This window comes from Erythrolamprus reginae, chromosome 7 (genome assembly GCF_031021105.1).
Source record: "Erythrolamprus reginae isolate rEryReg1 chromosome 7, rEryReg1.hap1, whole genome shotgun sequence".
NCBI classification, from domain to species: domain Eukaryota; kingdom Metazoa; phylum Chordata; class Lepidosauria; order Squamata; family Dipsadidae; genus Erythrolamprus; species Erythrolamprus reginae.
The window spans coordinates 32,821,219-32,841,236 of NC_091956.1; the positions used below are offsets into that span (position 1 = coordinate 32,821,219).

Genomic DNA, 20,018 nt, shown 5'->3' on the forward strand with positions numbered 1-20,018 from the left:
AGTCAACCTTGAGCCAGTTAGGATTATATAGGATAATTAAACCTAATTAAATATAATAAGGCTTATTTATTTAGGTAATATGTTATTTTGGGAATACAGAAAACTACTCACAACTGCAGCCAAACAGAAGGCCACTCTCTTCCACTCTCATGAGGTAGCCAACTGACTATGTTTCAAAACTATGGATCAGATGATTTCAGATGGCGGGCACATTAGAATTGTTGTTATAATTTAAAGTATATGGTAACTAATAAGTAGACTTATTTGGTTGCTGAACTCTGATAATTAAATGTTTTTCATAAGATGGGATTCTCCAGCCTCCAAGACATAGACTGGTACTGATCCACACTCTGTAGCCTGTTGGTAACTGGGCAGAAGCAGTGGTTGAGCGTGGGAAGCTTCTTTTGAATATAGCATGAGAAACCATCCCCTCCCCAATTCTGCCACTGCCAGTCCGTGGAGCCAGAAAGGTTGGGGACCACTGCCATAAGGATTTTGACAGACACTAATACTACTTTCATCTAATGACAGATTATAATTTTTTTTAACTCATTCAAGAACTTGGTTGAGCATTCTTTTGGTTTATTAATTTACTTTTACTAGAGCAACTTCCACATATGGCATGTGCACATACCAAAAAATCCACATACTTATGTTTTAATTTGAAATTTTGAAATTGTATGTGCTTGCAAAACATTTTAATTAAAAATTGGAAATTTTGTAGTATTTTTTTTTAATTCTCCTATAATGAAAAACAAGATAAATACTTTTACATTAGCTGTTAACTTCATTAAGATTCTAAAAGACATTTCTATAAATAAAAATGATGGCCATATTTTTCTCCATTCATTAAAAATTGTCTAATAATTCACGACAGTTATGCAAGATAATATGAGGTCAGTTTTACTTGAAAAATGAGATGAGTTTTGCCTAAACCATTATTTACTTCTAACTTGTGTTATTTTTCTTTAATGTTAATTTCATCTATAATAAAATTTGTTATATTTAAAAATTGCAAAGCAGTAGTCAATTAAAACAATACTTTGTAACAAAACTGTATAGGCTTAAAAACAGAATGAAATACAATTAATTCAGCTTACCTGAGTTGATGTTCTCTTAAATTAGACAAAGCTTCCATTCCATGTAAATAAGAATATACTATCTCCAGATCCTGAAAAGAGAAGAGAATAAATATTTAAAATAGTAAGAGAAAATAGGAGAAGTAAAATAGTTCCTATTTGTATAATATTTTAATAATACAAAAGGAACTCAATAAAAGGAACCTATTTGTATAATAAAAGGAACTCAAACCAAATGATTTGATTGTATATAGTGTCTATTATTAGACCTACCATACAGTGAACATTTCTTAATTCTATAACAGGATTTTTTTATGAGAAAACTGATTCCCTGAACATAATGATTGCATCAGCGGAATATCGCCCAGCCGCTCTGTTTAGGGTGACCCTCTCCCTTCTTAACCAAGGGGGAGTTGGGGAGCCCTTGAAGAGTAGCACCGAGGATTTTAACACATTTTTCGCTGATAAAGTCGCTAAGATCCAGGAGGACCTCGACTCCGATTACATAACAGAGTCGACTGACAACGAGTCAGTCGAGGTGATTAGGGCCTGTACTTTTCCTTCTGTCTGGGAAAAGTCTGATCTGGCGACACCTGATGAAGTGGACAAAGCCATTGGAGCTGTGAGTTCTGCCACCTGCTTACTGGATCCATGTTCCTCCTGGCTGGTTTCGGCCAGCAGGAAGGTGACACGGAGCTGGGTCCAGGAGATTGTCAACACTTCTTTGGGGAGGGGGTCCTTCCCGGCTCCCTACAAGGAGGCACTTGTGCACCCCCTCCTCAAGAAGCCTTCCCTGGACCCAGCCATTCTTAACAACTATCGGTCAGTCTCCAACCTTCCCTTTATGGGGAAGATTGTTGAGAAGGTGGTGGCGCTACAACTCCAGCACTCCTTGGAAGAAGCCGATTATCTAGGCCCTCAGCAGTCAGGATTCAGGCCGGAAACTGCTTTGATCGCGTTGATGGATGATCTCTGGCGGGCCTGGGACAAGGGTTTATCCTCTGTCCTGGTGCTTCTCGACCTCTCAAAGGCTTTCAATACCATCAACCATGGTATCCTTCTGCGCCGGCTGGAGGGGTTAGGAGTGGGAGGCACTGTCCTTCAGTGATTCTCCACCTATCTCTCCAGTCAGTTGCAGTCGGTGTTAGTGGGGGGTCAGAGGTCGACCTCTAGGTCCCTCCCTTGTGGGGTGCCTCAGGGATCAGTCCTCTCCCCCCTGCTATTTAACATCTACATGAAACCGCTGGCTGAGATCATCCAAAGGCATGGGGTGAGGTATCATCAGTACACTGATGATACCCAGCTTTACATCTTCACCCCATGTCCAGTCAGCGAAGCAGTGGAAATGATGTGCCGGTGCCTGGAGGCCGTTAGGGTCTGGATGGGTGTCAACAGACTCAAACTCAACCCTGATAAGACGGAGTGGCTGTGGGTTTTGCCTCCCAAGGACAATCCCATCTGTCTGTCCATCACCCTGGGGGGGGGAATTATTGACCCCCTCAGAGAGGGTCCGCAACTTGGGCGTTCTCCTCGATCCACAGCTAACATTAGAGAACCATCTTTCAGCTGTAGTGAGGGGGGGCATTTGCCCAGGTTCACCTGGTGCACCAGTTGCAGCCCTATCTGGACCGGGAGTCACTGCTCACAGTCTCTCATGCCCTCATTACCTTGAAGTTCGACTACTGTAACGCTCTCTACATGGGACTACCTTTGAAGAATGTTCGGAAACTTCAGATCGTGCAAAATGCAGCTGCGAGAGCAATCATAGGCTTTCCCAGGTATGCCCATGTTACACCAATGCTCCGCAGTCTGCATTGGTTGTCGATCAGTTTCCAGTCACAATTCAAAGTGTTGGTTATGACCTATAAAGCCCTTTATGGCATTGAACCAGAATATCTCCGAGACTGCCTTCTGCCGCACGAATCATAGCGACCGGTTAGGTCCCACAGAGTTGGCCTTCTCCGGGTCCTGTCGACTAAACAATGTCATCTGGCGGGACCCAGGAGAAGAGCCTTATCTGTGGCATACCCGACCCTCTGGAACCAGCTCCTCCCGGAGATTAGGATTGCCGCCACCCTCCTTGTCTTTCGCAAACTCTTTAAAACCCACCTCTGCCATCAGGCATGGGGGAATTGAGACATCTCCCCCAGGCCTATATAGTATTATGCATGGTATGCTTGTGTTGTATGTTCTTTTAAATAATGGGTTTTAGATATTTTGAAATATTAGATTTGTTCTCTGTACATTGTTTTATTATTGTTGTGAGACGGCCCGAGTCTGCAGAGAGGGGCAGCATACAAATAAATAAATAAGTAAGTAAGTAAGTAAGTAAGTAAGTAAGTAAGTAAGTAAGTAAGTAAGTAAGTAAGTAAGTAAGTATGTAAGTATGTAAGTAAGTAAGTAAGTAAGTAAATAAGTAAATAAGTAAATAAGTAAATAAGTACATAAGTACATAAGTACATAAATAAATAAATAAATAAATAAATAAATAAATAAATAAATAAATAAATTCTAGCTGAAAGGGGGGCATTGGTCCTACCTGATACACCTCTTCTACAATGGTGGATATAGCAGCCGTATATCGGTTAATCCTGTCTGCTCAGTGATTGGACTGAGCTTGCCAAAGCTTCTATTTATGTTGCTCACATCCTTCCTAGCTCCAGTTCAAAATGAAGAAGCGGCAGACTGCCGTGTTACAGTCCCGATACTCTATTACCTCAACTAAAGCCAACCTTCACATTTAGAATAAGGAGGGGCTGGCTGCTATATCCACCATCGTAGAAGAGGTGTATAAGGTAGAACCAACACCCCTTCTCCCTCATGGTGGATATAGCAGCCATGCATAGGACATAACTAAGCTGAATATCTACTATGGGAGGGCTCTAATAATTGGTGAGATCTCAATGTCTCACAACTTGCTGAAGAGCCCTCCAACTGAATGCTGCCTTCGCTGACGTGTATGAATCAATTTTGTAATGTTGCACCAATGGTGAGGGGGAAGTCCAAGTAGCTGCCCAGCACACCTCCTCTAGCGATGCCTGGGTCGCTCATGCCATAGAAGTAGCTGCGCTTCTGGTTGAATGGGCAGTGAGTCTTGAAGGAACCCTTTCTGCTTGCATCTCATATGCCTTAGCAATGGTGGAACGGATTCATCTACCTATCGTAGATGGAGATACCTTGCATCCCTTGGAAGCTGGATGGAAGGAAATGAACAGAGCCTCTGAGTTCCTGAACTCCTCCATGCATTAAATGTACATACATAGTGACCTTCGCACATCCAATGTATGCCAGACCTTTTCTTTAGGATGTACTGGATGTGCACAAAAGATTGGAAGGGCAATTGTCTTGTGTCCTATGAAATGTTGTGTTGATTTTGGGTAAAAAGGTGAGATCCCAGCGTTATTCCACCTTGTCTGTATGAAATATGCATAGGTCCTCCCAAATTGACAGGGCAGCCAGTTCAAACACACTTCTGGCTGATGTAATTGCTACTAAGAAAGCCACTTTACATGTGAGATGGCACAAGGATGACTCCATGAGGGGCTTATACAGGCCCATGATCAGGGACTTCAGAACCTTGGGTAAATTCCAAGATGGATAACAATGTATTACTGGCGGGGCAATAGGGGTAGCAGCTCGAATGAACTTCTTAATATGCAGATGATGGGCTACAGATCCATAATGACCCCCTGTGATGACAGTCACCAAGACTGTCATTTGTCTACACAAGGTGTTGGTATGGAGATCTTTGTCCAAGCCAGCTTGGAGAAAAATCAGTACTTCAATCTCTGCTCCCTCCAATGAATGATGCCCATTCTGCCCCGGCAGAACATAACCCAGGTCACATTGCAAATTCTTGTTGTTGAACACCTTTTGGACAACTGCATGGTCTTAATGATCTTGTTGTGAATTCTGTCCCTCTTCAGAGTGACCTGCTCATGTGCCAGGCAGTCAGTTTGAGCCACTGAGGGTTCGGATGGAGTACTGACCCCTAGCTGAATGAGTCTATCCTGTGAGGTAATCGCCACAGAGGTGGCACTGAAAAGTATTGAATGTCTGCAAACCAGACATTCTGCGAGGCCAGAATGGGGCTATCAGAATAATCTGTGCCCTTTTCAAAATTGATTTCCTGATCACCCTGGTAATGATCAGGATTCAGGGGAAAGGCGTACAGTAACCTTTTGGGCCAAGGGCATCACATAGCATTCATGCCCAGTGCTCCTTGCGTGATGAATCTGGTGAAATAGTGACCAATCTGTGCATTGGCTAGACTGGCAAACAAGTCCGTCAGCGGGTTCCAAACCTCTCCACTACTTCATGGAATAAGTCTGGATGGAGACGCCATTCCACCTGATTAAGCGATGTTTGGCTGAGCCAATCGGCCTGCACATTGTCCACGTCCAAAATGTGATCTATTTGGATTGAGAGGAGATTGAGTTCTCCCCATGAACTGATCTGCTGGGCTACTGACATTAATGTTCCACCTTGTCAATTTGTTCCGCCTTGTCGATTTACATGGGCCTTCGCCATGATGTTGTCGGCCTTTACCAAAACTGGTGCCCAGAGATTAAGTGCTGGAAATGCTGAAGTGCCAGATGGATAGCTTTCAGCTCCAGAATATTGATGCTGAGTTTGCTTCCTTCTTTGGACCACCATCCTTGATTCATATGTGATTCTAGATGAGTGCCCCATCCTGTCAGACTGGCGTCCATAGTAAGGAGTATCCTGTCTGATTTCCAGAATAGGGTGCCATTCGTTAAGGCTGGGGACTTCCACCATAAGAGGCTCTCTTTTACCCAAGGAGGGATTTGGATTCAGGCTGGTGAGGTTCCTCTGCCAGCTTTCTGGAAGGGCAATAAAAACCATTGAAGGTTCCTGGAATGAGCCCTAGCCCAGGGTACAATGTTAAAGACTGATGCCTTAACAGTCTAGCTTTCTTAACAGTCTAGCTAAATTCACTATCGGTGACGTCTGGGCCCCTAGAACGGCACTGACCAGGGAGCGAATACTATTCTGCCTCTCAGAAGAAAGATAGACTCTGTCCTCTATAGAGTCAATGACTGTTCCTAAGTGAAGTATTCTAGTGGAGGGACACAAATGGCTCTTCTCCCAGTTTATGGAGAAGCCATGGTGCTCCAGTGCTTGGATAGTCATACGTAAGTCTCCCCCCCCCCCAAGCTGCCTCAGGGGAGACAGACTGAACTAGTATGTCCAAGTAGCACTGAACATGTACTGGAGTGGCCCTAAGAGTTGCTGCTATTGCTACTAATAGTTTGGTAAGTACCCGAGGGGCTGAAGACAACCCAAAGGGCAATGCCCAATATTGATAATGTGTTCCTATGAGATGAAATCAGAGGAACTGCCTGTGGTGAGGAGAGATAGGGACATGTAGGTATGCTTCTGTTAAATCAATAGAAGAGGGTAGATCACCCTCCCTAACGCCTGTTCTGTCTGGGTTCCCCCAGACCTCAACACCAACTGGAAAAAACAGCCAGACACGCTGGTTAAAGCAAAAGTACTTTATAGCTTGAAAAATAAACACAGAGAAAAACCTGTTCTTCCCAACAGGCAGGCTAGGAGACTTTACAGCAGAGTCCTGATGTCCAGACAATACAGCAAACTTCTTGCTGGCACACCCACCACTGTAGAGCATAAGACCCCCACCTTTTTCCCCCAAGGTTTCAGTATTCAAAGTCACAAACCAGAATTCCAAGACGCCAAAGATCACAGCCAGGTCCCAGGACTCCCAAAGATAATACTCCACAAGCCAGGAAGGGTGGGTCTGCCTTTTAGCCTTTCCAGAGAGCACCACACCCAAACCCAGCTGTTGCCTCTTTAGTGCTGAAAGTACCTAGCCAATTGGTCCCTTCTTTGTGTTGCTCTTCTCTGTCGCAGATCGATTATCGCTTGTGCATTTTCCTCTAAGGAATCCAGGCTGCTTGCTGGGGAGAGCTCCCTCTCGGGGGCCTCTGGCTGTTCCCCCTCTTCCTCAGCCTGGGATTCCTCCTCCTCGTCTGCCTGCACCTCCTGTTCCTCATCCTCCCCCTCTGAGCAGGAAACCGACAGAAGATCAGCCGTTCCCTGAGGGGCCTCGGACGGAATCACAACAACGCCCTCCAAAATTGTTGTTAAAGAGTGTATTTTGAACAGCTTGTAAACAATGTAGCGGTTCAATCTTTTAAAATCCAGAACTGCTCTCCATCTCCCACCCCACCCAAAGCCTTTGGTACTATAAACAATATCGAATAGAAGCCCTGTCCTCGTTGCTCCTGCAGAACTAATTTGATGGAGTGGATATCGAGTAAATGCTGAATAGCCTTTACCATGAGGAGTCTCCTATATGGAATACGGGAGACAGGGCAATGGAGAAAGAACCTTGATGGAGAGGAACGCTAGGGATAGAACTGCTTTTATTGTCTTTCAAACCCAAGCGTCCGAAGTGGACTCTTCCCATTGGTCAGTAAAATGGATCAGATGACTCCTGTTGGGATGCTCGGGTGTGCACTTATTGGGGGCACCAAGCGGAATGACCTTCTCCTCCTTGAAAGGGAAGTCTACCTCTAAAGGGACGTCCCCTCTATGGTTTATCTTGTCATGGCTTAAAACGTCGGCCATAAACCTTGCGACCTCTAGATGTAAGCATCTGCTCAGTAAGGTTATCACTTAAGGTATGGGGCTCGTTGGTAGTTGGAGAGTCTGGTGACCGCTGGGAGGATCTTTCTATGGTCCATTTCAGTGAGCAGAGGGTTTTAACATTTGTCAAATAAATGTTCTCCTTCATAGCATGCTGTGGCTAAGTTCCACTTATGGTGAGCATTTTGAGCCATAGAAGCCTGCTGGCTGTTACCATTGTCCCTAGCAATCTGGAATGATTTGGTCTGCTGTGATCAACTTATTAATGTCTTGGTGAGAGTGGCCCTTCGTGGTTGACACTGCCACTGCCTTAACCAGATTAATGATGATCTTGCAAAGAAAGATGCCATTGTGGCCACCTGGATTGCCCAGGTAGTGGACTGATGTGCATGCTGAAGAGAGTTCCATTCGGCCATCCTCCAATTGCAGTGACTCCGCTGGATCACCTGGAACACTGGACGCAGCATGCAGAGCATCAACTGTTGGAACCTGGGGAAACTTTGAGGGGTCTGGAACGACATTATAAAGATGCTTCTCTGCTATGGATGGATTAGGTCCTGTTCCTGTGAACAGGAATTATCTCCTGTGGCGTTGGTTGTTCAAAGAATAGAGGAGCGCAAAACTCCACTGGGGTGGTCAGCAACCGCAATCAGCCCAATGCAAGTACAGCCCAGTCTTAGAGAAATACTAGTAATTGCCCTTTGATAAGCCTGATTGATTGTCTTCCTGTATAAGAAGCAGGTTGCTAGACTGGCTAGTAATATTGAAGTCCTCTAGAGGTTTTCTATAGGCCCAACTGAAATAAATATGGCTGCTGGAACCTTGTGATCGAGGGAAGAGGGAAGGAGAGGAGTTCGTTGTCAAGCTGAAGAGCGATGCTGCACACAGATCTGGGAATCTAAGGCTGTCTAGTTGCTCCAAGCAGTCTCAGAATTAGGGTGAGGAGAGCCTGAGAATAGAAGCCCCAAACTGCTTTCTCGATCCTTTTGGTGTTAGGGCCAATCGCTCTGCTCCAAAATGGCAGGCATGACACTGTTTGCCCAAGAGATCAACCATGCCAGCAGCTGCCGCTGAGCCTATCTAAGAGTGGTGGAAAGAAGCCTTGCTGGATAATTAAAGTCCCTGAGAGCCCCCAGGGGCCAATTAAGTAGGGAAGACTATGCAAAAAGGGCTAATCCTCTGCTTTCCTTCCCCACGTGGGGTGCAAGCAGCCACCCGCGCTCCAGCTGCCTCCCCAACCAGTCAAGTTGGCACAGACTCCCATTAGGGAAGACAATCCAATCTGAAACCTTTGTTTTCTAAGGTTCTCACAATATTTTCAGATAAAACACCTCAATTGGGAATAGCTGTGGCACAACCATCCTAGCTGAACAACTGGGAAAATGAACTGGAGCCAAGAAGGATGTCAAAAACATAAATAGAAGCTTTGGCAGGATCAGTCCAATCACTGAACAGACAGTTTTAACCCATGCATGGCTGCTATATCCACCATGAGGGAGAATATGCCCATCTCAGCGATATTCCAAAAGCTCACATATAAGTCCATGTCCAACGTACAAAGAAATAAAGCTGGAAAGGAAATTAACTAACCCACCCTAATTCACAGCTGGGGAAAGAGCTAGTTTTCAAAGATCTTTTGAACATGGCCTTGATGGTGGCCAGATATATATATTTACCGGAAATTGTGTCCAGAGGGCAAGTATGATAACTAAGAACAATTCCTAGATGCTACCAGGTGTCATCGCTGTATTCCAAAACCCATAATGCAATGCACATATGACCTCCTCTGCATATACACATGACCCCACACATACACGTGCAACACCCCCCATGCATGACCCAATTGCTGCACATGCATGCATGACACCCACGTGCCATTCGCACTCCGCTCATATGTGTGCATGTCCTGCTCCATGTGCAAGAGAGACCCCAAAACCAGTTGGCTGGTAGAGAGCATGCACACATGTGCATTGGAGCTAAGCTGGAGTGATGGCTCATGTGCCCACAGAGAGGGCTCTGCGTGCCACCTAGGGCAGTGATGGCGAACTATGGCACGGATGCCACAGGTGGCACGTGGAACCATATCTGCTGGCAAGTGAGCTGTTGTGCTCCCTTACCTCCAACATGCATGTGTGTGCTGGCAAGCTGATTTCTGGCTTGCAGAGAGGCTCTGGAAGGGTGTTTTTGGCTTCAAGAGAGCCTCTGGGGGAGGGCATTTTTACCCTTACCAGCTCCAGGGAACTCTTTGGAGCCTGGGTAGGCCAAAACACACATTTTGGGCATTGGATAATTGTACAATCCAGGGGCATGGGGTAATTGTACAATCAAGACAGAAACCAAGAAAAACCGATGGCGATTTAGATAACCAAGCCATATGTCATGAAGGTTAATGATGGTGTTGATGATGGAAGTAATACTACTATTTATTATTATTATTATTATTATTATTATTATTATTATTATTATTATTACTATTAATAATAATAATAATATTTCTGTTTCATGTTTAATGAATAAAAGAGATAATAATAATTAATAGCAGTGATACTTTCATGTTTGTGTTCTTCATTTAGTAAGACTTAGAAACTAAAGATTTGTTTAATTCTTAGAATTAATGTATCTGAATATTTACAAAAATATAAACAAACATTTCAATTCCACAAGATGGCAGTCTCAACCACCTCTAGCTTCTGAAGGACTGATAAAACTAAAAATCTCCTATAAGGTAAATAAAATTATTCAGGACAGATTGATTCAATGAAAACCAAGTTGATTAACTTTATGAATGAATTCAAATTGTATTAATGATATAAATCAATTATTTGAATCTAAATTGATGGTACATCTATTATAATCAACTCTTATATTAACTATGAAATTAGCTATAAAACATTTTTCTGTATATATTCCACTTCAGTTATTGTTCAACTTTAAGATGCTACAACTTGTATATTATTTGATATAAATAATGTCATGTATTATTTGCAGATAGTCCTTGCTTAATCAAGGCAATGGGTCTGCGAGGACAGCCATCACTAAGGGATGCAATCACATAATGTACACCTTACAATCATATCACTTAGAAATTCAAGTCAAATTACTATGACTACTCATAACCCTTTTCAAACATCATTAAAACCGATTTCTGTGGCTGACTTTTTTTTCTTGACAGCTATAAACCCAATGCATGCTAAAACAATCAAAATTCTACAAAGCACTCTAAATGTAATTTATAAAGAAAAAGGATCTAGGCTTATATCTGCACCTTCAAAAGATTACAAAATAAAATCTAAGAATGAAATATAACAAAAAGAAAATAATAATTGAGTAATCAAAATTAAGTATAATTACCGGTAAATCATAAATGTGTTTTACCAACACATTTTGATGGATGTATAGTCATAAAAATCTCATGTATGACGTTTCTACCCATCTTTCAAATGTAAATGTCTTTATTCTATTAAATTTAACAATCCAAAAAGAATGAAAGAACAAGGTTTGCAGAGGAGCAGACAGTAACAGCAAAACTCCTTGAGGGTCCCTGAATCTGCTTTAAAAGAGAATCATAGGAATGACAAATTTTTGTCATTCAGAACAACAATAACATACAGTGGGGGAAGAAAGTATTTAGTCAGATACCAATTGTGCAAATTCTACTTGAAAAGACGAGAGAGGCCTGTATTTGATATCATAGGTAGACCTCAACCATGAGAGATAACATGAGAAAACACATCCAGAAAATCACACTGTCTGATTTTAAATGAATTTATTTCCAAATTATGGTGGAAAATAAGTATTTGATCACCTACAAACAAGCAAGATTTCTGGCTCTCACAGACCTGTAACTTCTTCTTTAAGAGGTTCCTCTGTCCTACACTCATTACCTGTAGTAATGGCATCTGTTTGAATTTGTTATCAGTATAAAAGACACCTGTCCAGAACCCCAAACCGTCACACTCCAAACTCCACTATGGTGAAGACCAAAGAGCTGTCGAAGGACACCAATAACAAAATTGTAGCCCTGCACCAGGCTGGGAAGACTGAATCTGCAATAGGCAAGCAGCTTGGTGTGAAGAAATCAACTCTGGGAGCAATAATTAGAAAATGGAAGACATACAAGACCACTGATAATCTCCCTTGATCTGAGACTACACATAAAATCTCATCCCATGGGGTCAAAATGATCACAAAAACGGTGAGCAAAAATCCCAGACCCACACAGGGGAACCTAGTGAATGACCTGCAGAGAGCTGGGACCAATGTAACAAAGGCTACCAGCAGTAACACACTACGCCACCAGGGACTCAAGATTCTGCAGTGCCAGACGTGTCCCCCTGCTTAAGCCAGTACATGTCTGGGCCCGTCTGAAGTTTGCTAGAGAGCATTTGGATGATCTAGAAGAGTATTGGGAGAATGTCATATGGTCAGATGAAACCAAATTTAGAACTGTTTGGTAGAAACACAACTTGTCATGTTTGGAGGAGGAAGAATGCTGAGTTGCATCCAAAGAACACCATAACTACTGTGAAGCATGGGGATGGCAACATCATGTTTTGGGGCGATTTCTCTGTAAAGGGACTAGGACAACTGATCCGTGTACATGAAAGAATAAATGGGGTCATGTATTGTGAGATTTTGAGTGCAAACCACCTTCCATCAGCAACGCCACTGAAGATGAAACGTGGCTTTGTAAGAAGCATTTTAAGGTCCTGGAGTGGCCTAGTCAGTCTCCAGATCTCAACCTTATAAAAAACTTTTGGAGGGAGTTGAAAGTCCGTGTTGCCCAGCGACAGCCCCAAAACATCACTACTCTTGAGGAGATCTGCATTGAGGAATGAGCCAACACACCAGCAACAGTGTGTGCCAACCTTGTGAGGACTTACAGAAAATGTTTGACCTCTTTCATTGCCAACAAAGGATATATAACAAAGTATTGAGATGAACTTTTGTTATTGACCAAATACTTATTTTCCACCATGATTTGGAAATAAATTTGTTAAAAATCAGACAATGTGATTTTCTGGATGCGTTTTCTCATGTTGTCTCTCGTGGTTGAGGTCTACTTATGATGTCAATTACAGGGCACTCTCATCTTTTTAAGTGGGAGAACTTGCACAATTGGTATCTGACTAAATACATTTTTCCCCACTGTAGAACGCAAGAGTATATTTTTATCAGATTTACATTTTTATTTATATATGAATATACAGTAACATCCAATTTTTCTTGGATCGTAATTTTAGTTTGCAAGCTTGTAAATTTACTGTCCATCTGTTTATAAAACAACTGCAATTACCATGAATTTAAAATATGTTATTTGACCTTTCTGAGATAACAATATATTCAAATTTTATAGCTGTATCTATCGAATCAGAGCTCAGAGTAGAACAATTATCCCCTTCTTCTCTACCCAAGATTTCAACAACTGAAAAAAGCACATCTAGCTTTTTTCTCTCTTTATTTTCTGGAGTGGAGTTATTTGTTGAGGGAGAATCACCTTTTATTATTAAAGTAATGCTGCATCCATGTTATTTAAGATGAAAGAATTCACTCACCATTCACCTAGTCATCCAGAGAGGAAGAATGGAGGAAAGAAAGGTAACCAATTATGGAGCCATTTGTATTGGAAGTCTTCAACTAAGTTATACATAGTTATCATCAAGAATATTAAAAGAATATTCAATATATTCTCTCAGTGCACCTCACCTCACAAGACTGTTGTGTGGAAAATAGGAGAAAAGAGTATAAAGTCTAATTGTTTCCTTAAGTTATTCCTAAAAATAATGAAGGTGCAATAAATCTTTAAAAATAAATACATGTACTTTAATAATTAAATAAGCTGAAATAGATTGTAGACAATTATTTTCACAACAGAATTAAAAAGTATGCAAGTAATATAAATGTGTGCATTAGCATCCATATTTTACAAACCACTGATCAGAATTCTGCACTCAAATTCTGCTGCTTATTACATTATATAAAAGTAAGTCTAATATCCCAGAAATATTGATTATACCAATTAATTATTAAAGCATGCTTCTAGTTGTTTTCCTGTGTATAAAAAAATGAAACACAAATATATTTTTCTTGAATATTTGCTTCACATTATTTATTGCGTTAGAAGTAATTTTATTTAATATGTACTGGAACTATTAAATTAATGGTGCAAAGATTCACCCACACAAGCAGGTTTAAGTGCATGGATCCAAATAAGCACAATTTATGCAATGTATGCTATTGTTAAAAGCTTCATCAGAATAAAAAGGGGAAAAAATAAGTCATCCATGATTATAACAATGCCATAATGAGAAGATAAGTGTGAAAGGCACCAGATAAACAATTAAAGCCTGTCAACTCTTTCAGTCATTAAAAAAAGTAAACAGAAAATTGCAGGGTTCTTCTATGTGCCTCTTTTTACAATACTGGTGTAAGACATACAATTAAAAGACTAACAGGATTGAAGAACTGTAGTAATAAATCCTTTCCCACATTATATAATCAAGCTACCCAGATTTTTGTAGTATGAGTTAAAGAGGTCTTATAAAAACTGTTATAATTAAAAACCTCTTATAAAAGCTGATAATGATTGTCATTGATGCAGAACCTGAGATACTTGCGGTGATCTGTATGCACTGGTATGTGCAGATACGCCTCCTTTAAATCTATGGAGGTCATCCAGTCACCTCTTCTTATACAAGAAAGTGTAGTGCAGAGTGAATGCATCTTGAATCTGAAACATACTTGACGTACAGATTGAGCTGCTTCAGGTTTAAGATCAGTCTGCATCCCCCCGAGGCTTTGGGTACCACAAATATTATGGAATAGTACCCTAGTCCTCTTTGGTCTGGGGGAACTGGTTCTATCGCTCCTATGTCCAACAGGTGGAGAACCTCCTGCTGCAAAAGAGCCCTCTTGTGAGAGCAACTGGTCCAAGGACATTGTATGAAGCGTTGAAGTGGTAGACAGAGAAAATTGATTTTGAGGCCCTGAGAAACTGTGTTGAGGGCCCAAATATCTGTAGTTGTGCCGCTCCAAACCGTGGCAAATGCCTGGAGCCGGCCTCCAATAGGAACCTCCGTATTCCAGTCATTTTTGTCCATGGAATCCCTTCTGGTTTGTATTTCCGAAGGGCTTCCTGGATTGCTGATACTGTCTTCCTCTGTTTCTGTATCCACCTCTGTTATTCCTGAACGTATTCTGGTTGTATCCGCCAGAGTAAGGCCTCGGATTCTGCGTGCCCGCCGTGGCAGGCTCCTGACGAAAGGACTGTCTGTGATAGAAGGGCATTTGGCGTCGGTCTGCTCGCCTGGCCGATTTAGGTAGCACCTTCTTCTTGTCCTTATCCTCTATAAGGACTTTGTCCAATGACTGGCCAAAAAGTTCCGATCCATAGAAAGGTGCTGAAGCCAGACGCCATTTAGATTTAGCGTCGGCTTGCCAGGACCGTAGCCAGAGTAATCTCCTAGAGGATAAGGTGGCTGCCATTGCCCTGGAGGCGAACTTGGCTGCGTTTAAAGTGGCATCCGCTGAAAATTCTGAGCCAAGATTAGCTTGCTTAAGTCCTGTCTAAGGTGCCCGTCTTCTGGCCCTACCCTGGTCTGCATTTCCTGGAGCCAGAGTATACAGACCCTGTATACCATATAGCCATTGGGTGGGTTTTACGTATGAGTGTTTCAGCCCTCCTGTCTTCAGGTTTTAGCCCCTCAGCGAGCTCTGACGGTTGATCAATAGTCGGGAAGGAAAGTAAGTCCTCAATTTCAGGATCGAAGGTGTAGAATTTACGATCCATCATTGAAGGCCCCTGTGCCACCGCCGGATATTGCCACGGCCGCTTGACACTCTCCATAAAGATTTGGGAGGATGGAATGTGACAAGACTCTTTTTGTGGTTCCGTGAATAGGCGTGCTGCTGGTTGTAAGCCAGCTGCTGCCTCTGAGGGCTTGGAAGAACTTGTCACAGTGGTGATCAGCTTCGCCTTTCTTAAAAGGACATCATAAAAAGCAGGTTTGAACAGTGTCACTGAAATTGGTTGCTCTGGTGGGGGGCCTTCATCCTCAGACAGTTCACATTCATGGTCTGTATCTACCTCCTCTTCATCCATCTCAGTTTCATGAGGGAAGGATGAAGGAGTTGGCACCGACCATAGGTCCCTTCTGGGTGGTCTGGTCTGGGATCCAGCCTTTTGCTCAGTCCCAATGGATAACCCCTGGGTATACGCATTGGTCAACATCTCCTGTAAGGCTGGTGGCATAGTTTGCCATGTCTCATTGGCCCTTAACCCCGCAGCTGATGGGGTAAATGTTGCTGAAGGATAATGAGTTCCAGGTACTGATTGAGGAGGTTGGAACCATGGCTGGACCTGAGGAACAGTCAAGTCAGGATGTTGGTTTATCTCATTTGGCTGGAACCCATAAGCCTGTCTATCTGGATATAGGTCTGTTGTGTGGGCCGAAGCCACCGACCCCATTTGTGTCCCTGGGGAACAGGGAGGCAACCACTGTGGTAGCGTGGGTTGTGCCAAAGTAGATGGTTGAGAAGAAGGAGGAGGAGGATTCAGCGAGGCCTGCCTTTGGGCGGCCTCCAGCTGTGCCTCCAGCGCTTTGATTCTCCTCTCTGCCTCTTTCCTATTTGTTGAAGAGGCCTTAGATTTGGGTTTGGAGGAGTGAGGCTTGGGATTGGGTTTAGGGGTCTCCTCCCTGCCAGATGTGCCCTCAGTAGAGCCGCCAGAGTTCGGGTCAGCCATTATTAAAAGTACTCACGACCAGTTGAAAATGAACTGTCAAATTGCTGTTCAAATGGAGCGAGGAATGTTGAGAAGCTAACAATTCACTCGTGAATGTCTCAGCACTCTTGACAAAATGGCGATCGCCCCACTTAGAGTGGGCGGGGCCAGGCTGCTCTCCGACTTGTATTTAAAATGGCGGGCGCTACTTTTCGCACCCTCCGCCATTTCCCCCATTTTGGCGACCTCCTCAGAAGCACGCCCGTCTGCTGTATGCCAGGGCCTGATTCGCGCACCGATTTGAATCCGGCCCCCCCACTGCTTTGGCGATCCCGGCTTCTTCCTTTCCAGCATGCCGCTCTAATCCTAGCGGTATCGCTGAGGCGCAGCGGCGCCGTATTCGGCGATTCCTTCGCGGTGCCTGTCATTTGCAAGCCTCGGATCAGCTGGGAAGCGGCAATCATGGAGGCGGCTTGCCCTGGATGGGCGGTTTGGCGCATTGCCAGCTTTCCCGCTGCGATCCTCAGATGGCGGTAACCAATGGCTTGGCGGTTGGGGGAGGGGGTTGGGAGGGGGGTGCCGCTGAGGCACTGTACCTTCGCCCCTTACCATCTGGAGGTTTGGCCACGGAGACCAGGGATCCTCACTGCCTTACCCTGGCTCTAATCTTGCCCAGTAGGCCTGATGGGGGTATGGCCACGGAGGCTAGGGACCCGGCCTAGGTTGAGCCAGACCTCTGGGTGGTGCTCACGGGGAGCAGAGACCCTGAGGAGGTAAACAGATGCAGGCTGTACCCTCGGAGGGCCGAGGCCTGATCTCTTCTGATCCTCTTCAGTTCCTATAGAAAGGAAATAAAAAAGAGAAAGAAATTATTTATTATTTGATATTTATTGAAACAGTTAAAAGCAAAACATTAAACGAGGAAGAAAACTCTAGTCCCTACACTACGACTGAGTTTTTTAGACTGAACCATAGGGGGGGTCGCTACAGGGCGGAACTAATTAATATTCTAATTTAACTCAGTCCTTAACCAATCAGGCTGAAGTATCACCCATGGTGGACTCTCTGCAGCAGTGCATTGGAGAAGCCGCAGCTCTGCTGAACTATGGTGGAACATCGTGAATATAGGATTTTTTCAGTCAAGTTTCAAACTTTGCTCTGGCTGTTCAGTGAGGTAAATTGTCCCTGCCTCCAAAGACCCCCGTCTCGAGCATTTACACGGCGGGGGAGATCCATTGCTGACCCATGGATGCGTTGGGGTTTGATCAGCTGAGACGCGGAGCTGCGGAAATGGCATCTGCGGATCTGATTCTGTTTTCTGCAAAGTCATACTATGGAGGAAAGACCAAGGGATTAAGAATCCAGCCGAAAACCGACCCCGAGATGTGAGAACGAGAGGGGGGGGGCGAGAGAGGAATCGGAGGAATTGACGCCACAGCAGCCCTCCCCCCCAAACAGATTCAGGATGCTGTTTGATGTAATAACACGCTGCGCGGAGTCCGAGAAATAAAGAGATCAAGAGGGATGAGGGAGAGGCGAGAGAGGAAATAAACTAACATCACCACCACGACGCCGAGAGGTATATGGTGGGAGCGCTTAGCGTTGGAAAGTCTATCAGGTGGAGGGCCTACCTGGACCGGCTGCTGCGGAGACTGCGGAAAAACGCCAATGAAGCTGGAGGACTCTACTAAAGGCCATGGAGTCCGTATGCAGACTGCGTGACATCGTGGAGGGGCTTGTGAATTGGAAGTTCCACCTATAACTACAGAGGTATTGGATGGCAACCAAGGGGACCAGCGGAAATCAGGGAGTTCTGTAGAAATGGAGGAGCTGAAGACAGAGGAAAAGACCGGGAGGACCGGCCGGTGGCAGCAGTCGACACAAAAGAGCCTTGGAAAGAGAACTAGTAAACCCAGGACTCAGACATTTCCCAATGAACTTGAACATCTCCAGAACTGACCTTTTTAGAACTTAGGTGCTACTTGACTGATAGATTAATGAACTGGACTATCTCCTGTATTCTTAACATTTTAAAAATATTTTTAATTTTAATTTTCTAATAATTAATTTATATATATTAATATTGATTATTAATTAATATATAGAGTAAATTTTAGAGTAAATTGGGGGAGGTTAAATTTGATGGATAATTGGGGTGGATGTGATAATATGTATGAAACGAGTGATTGCTATGGGTGGGCTGGGTGGGATTTTGGTATGGATGAAACGGATGGAAATGGTATGAATGATTTAATTAGCCTACCTGACACTGGAGAGGTGGGGAGGGGGCACCGATCTCTGAGGTGGCAGAGGGTCGGAATATTCTGGTGTTGCTGGGGAGAGGCAGATATGGCGGGAGCCACGGAGCTAGCCGTTCCAGGGGAACAAGGAATCGCTGCTTAATAACGATTCCTTGTTCTGGCTCCATGAGCTCAACCCTGGGCACTGGTGATGAGTGTAATTCTGGCCCTGGGCTCAGACTGCTGCTACTCAATGCCAGGTCGGTGATAAATAAAGCTCTCCTCATCCAGGATTTGATCCTGGATGAGGAGGCCGACCTGGCATGTGTGACTAAAACGTGGCTGGGCCCAGAGGGAGGAGTTCCTCTCTCTGAAATCGCTGATAAAATTGCTCGGATCCGAGCGGACCTCGACTCCAATTGGATAACAGAGTCAACTGACAACGAGTCAGTTGGGGTGACTGGGGTCCGTACTTGTCCATCTGTCTGGGAAGAGTTTGATCTGGTGATACCTGATGAAGTGGACAAGGCCATTGGAGCTGTGAGTTCCGCCACCTGTTTGCTGGATCCGTGTCCCTCCTGGTTGGTCTCGGGCAGCAGGGAGGTGCCACAGAGCTGGGTCCAGGAGATTGTCAATGCTTCTTAGGGGAGGGGGTCCTTTCCAGATCCCTACAAGGAGGCACTTGTGCGCCCCCTCCTCACGAAGCCTTCCCTGGACCCAGTCATTCTCAACAACTATCGTCCAGTCTCCAACCTTCCCTTTATGGGGAAGGTTGTTGAGAAGGTGGTGGCGCTCCAGCTCCAGCGGTCCTTGGAAGAAGCCAATTATCTAGGCCCTCAGCAGTCAGGATTCAGGCCCGGCTACAGCACGGAAACTGCTTTGGTCGCGTTGATGGATGATCTCTGACAGGCCCGGGACAGGGGTATATCCTCTGTTCTGATGCTCCTTGACCTCTAAGCGGCTTTTGATACCATTGACCATGGTATCCTTCTGCGCCGGCTGGAGGGGTTGGAAGTGGGAGGCACTGTTCTTCGGTGGTTCTCCTCCTACCTCTCCGGTCGGTTGCAGTCGGTGTTAGTGGGGGGGTCAGAGGTCGACCCCTAGGTTGCTCCCTTGTGGGGTGCCTCTCCCCCCTGCTATTTAATATCTACATGAAACTGCTGGGTGAGATTCTTCAAGGGCATGGGGTGAGGTATCATCAGTATGCAGATGATACCCAGCTTTACATCTCCACCCCATGTCCAGTCAGCGAAGCAGTGGAAGTGATGTGCCGGACGGTGCCTGGAGGCTGTTGGGGTCTGGATGGGTGTCAACAGACTCAAACTCAACCCTGATAAGATGGAG

At 44.4% G+C, this 20,018-nt stretch overlaps 1 protein-coding gene across 5 annotated transcripts in view; it reads right to left on the bottom strand.

The window, feature by feature from the left end:
* Positions 1-20,018, bottom strand: part of RAPGEF2 (Rap guanine nucleotide exchange factor 2) — a 245,238-nt gene that overhangs the window by 157,437 nt on the left and 67,783 nt on the right. For all 5 annotated transcript variants that reach the window (XM_070757287.1, XM_070757283.1, XM_070757284.1 and 2 more), the window contains exon 2: positions 1,101-1,171. In XM_070757287.1, coding sequence (XP_070613388.1) covers positions 1,101-1,171 — 71 coding nt within the window. The remainder of the gene's footprint in view (positions 1-1,100; positions 1,172-20,018) is intronic.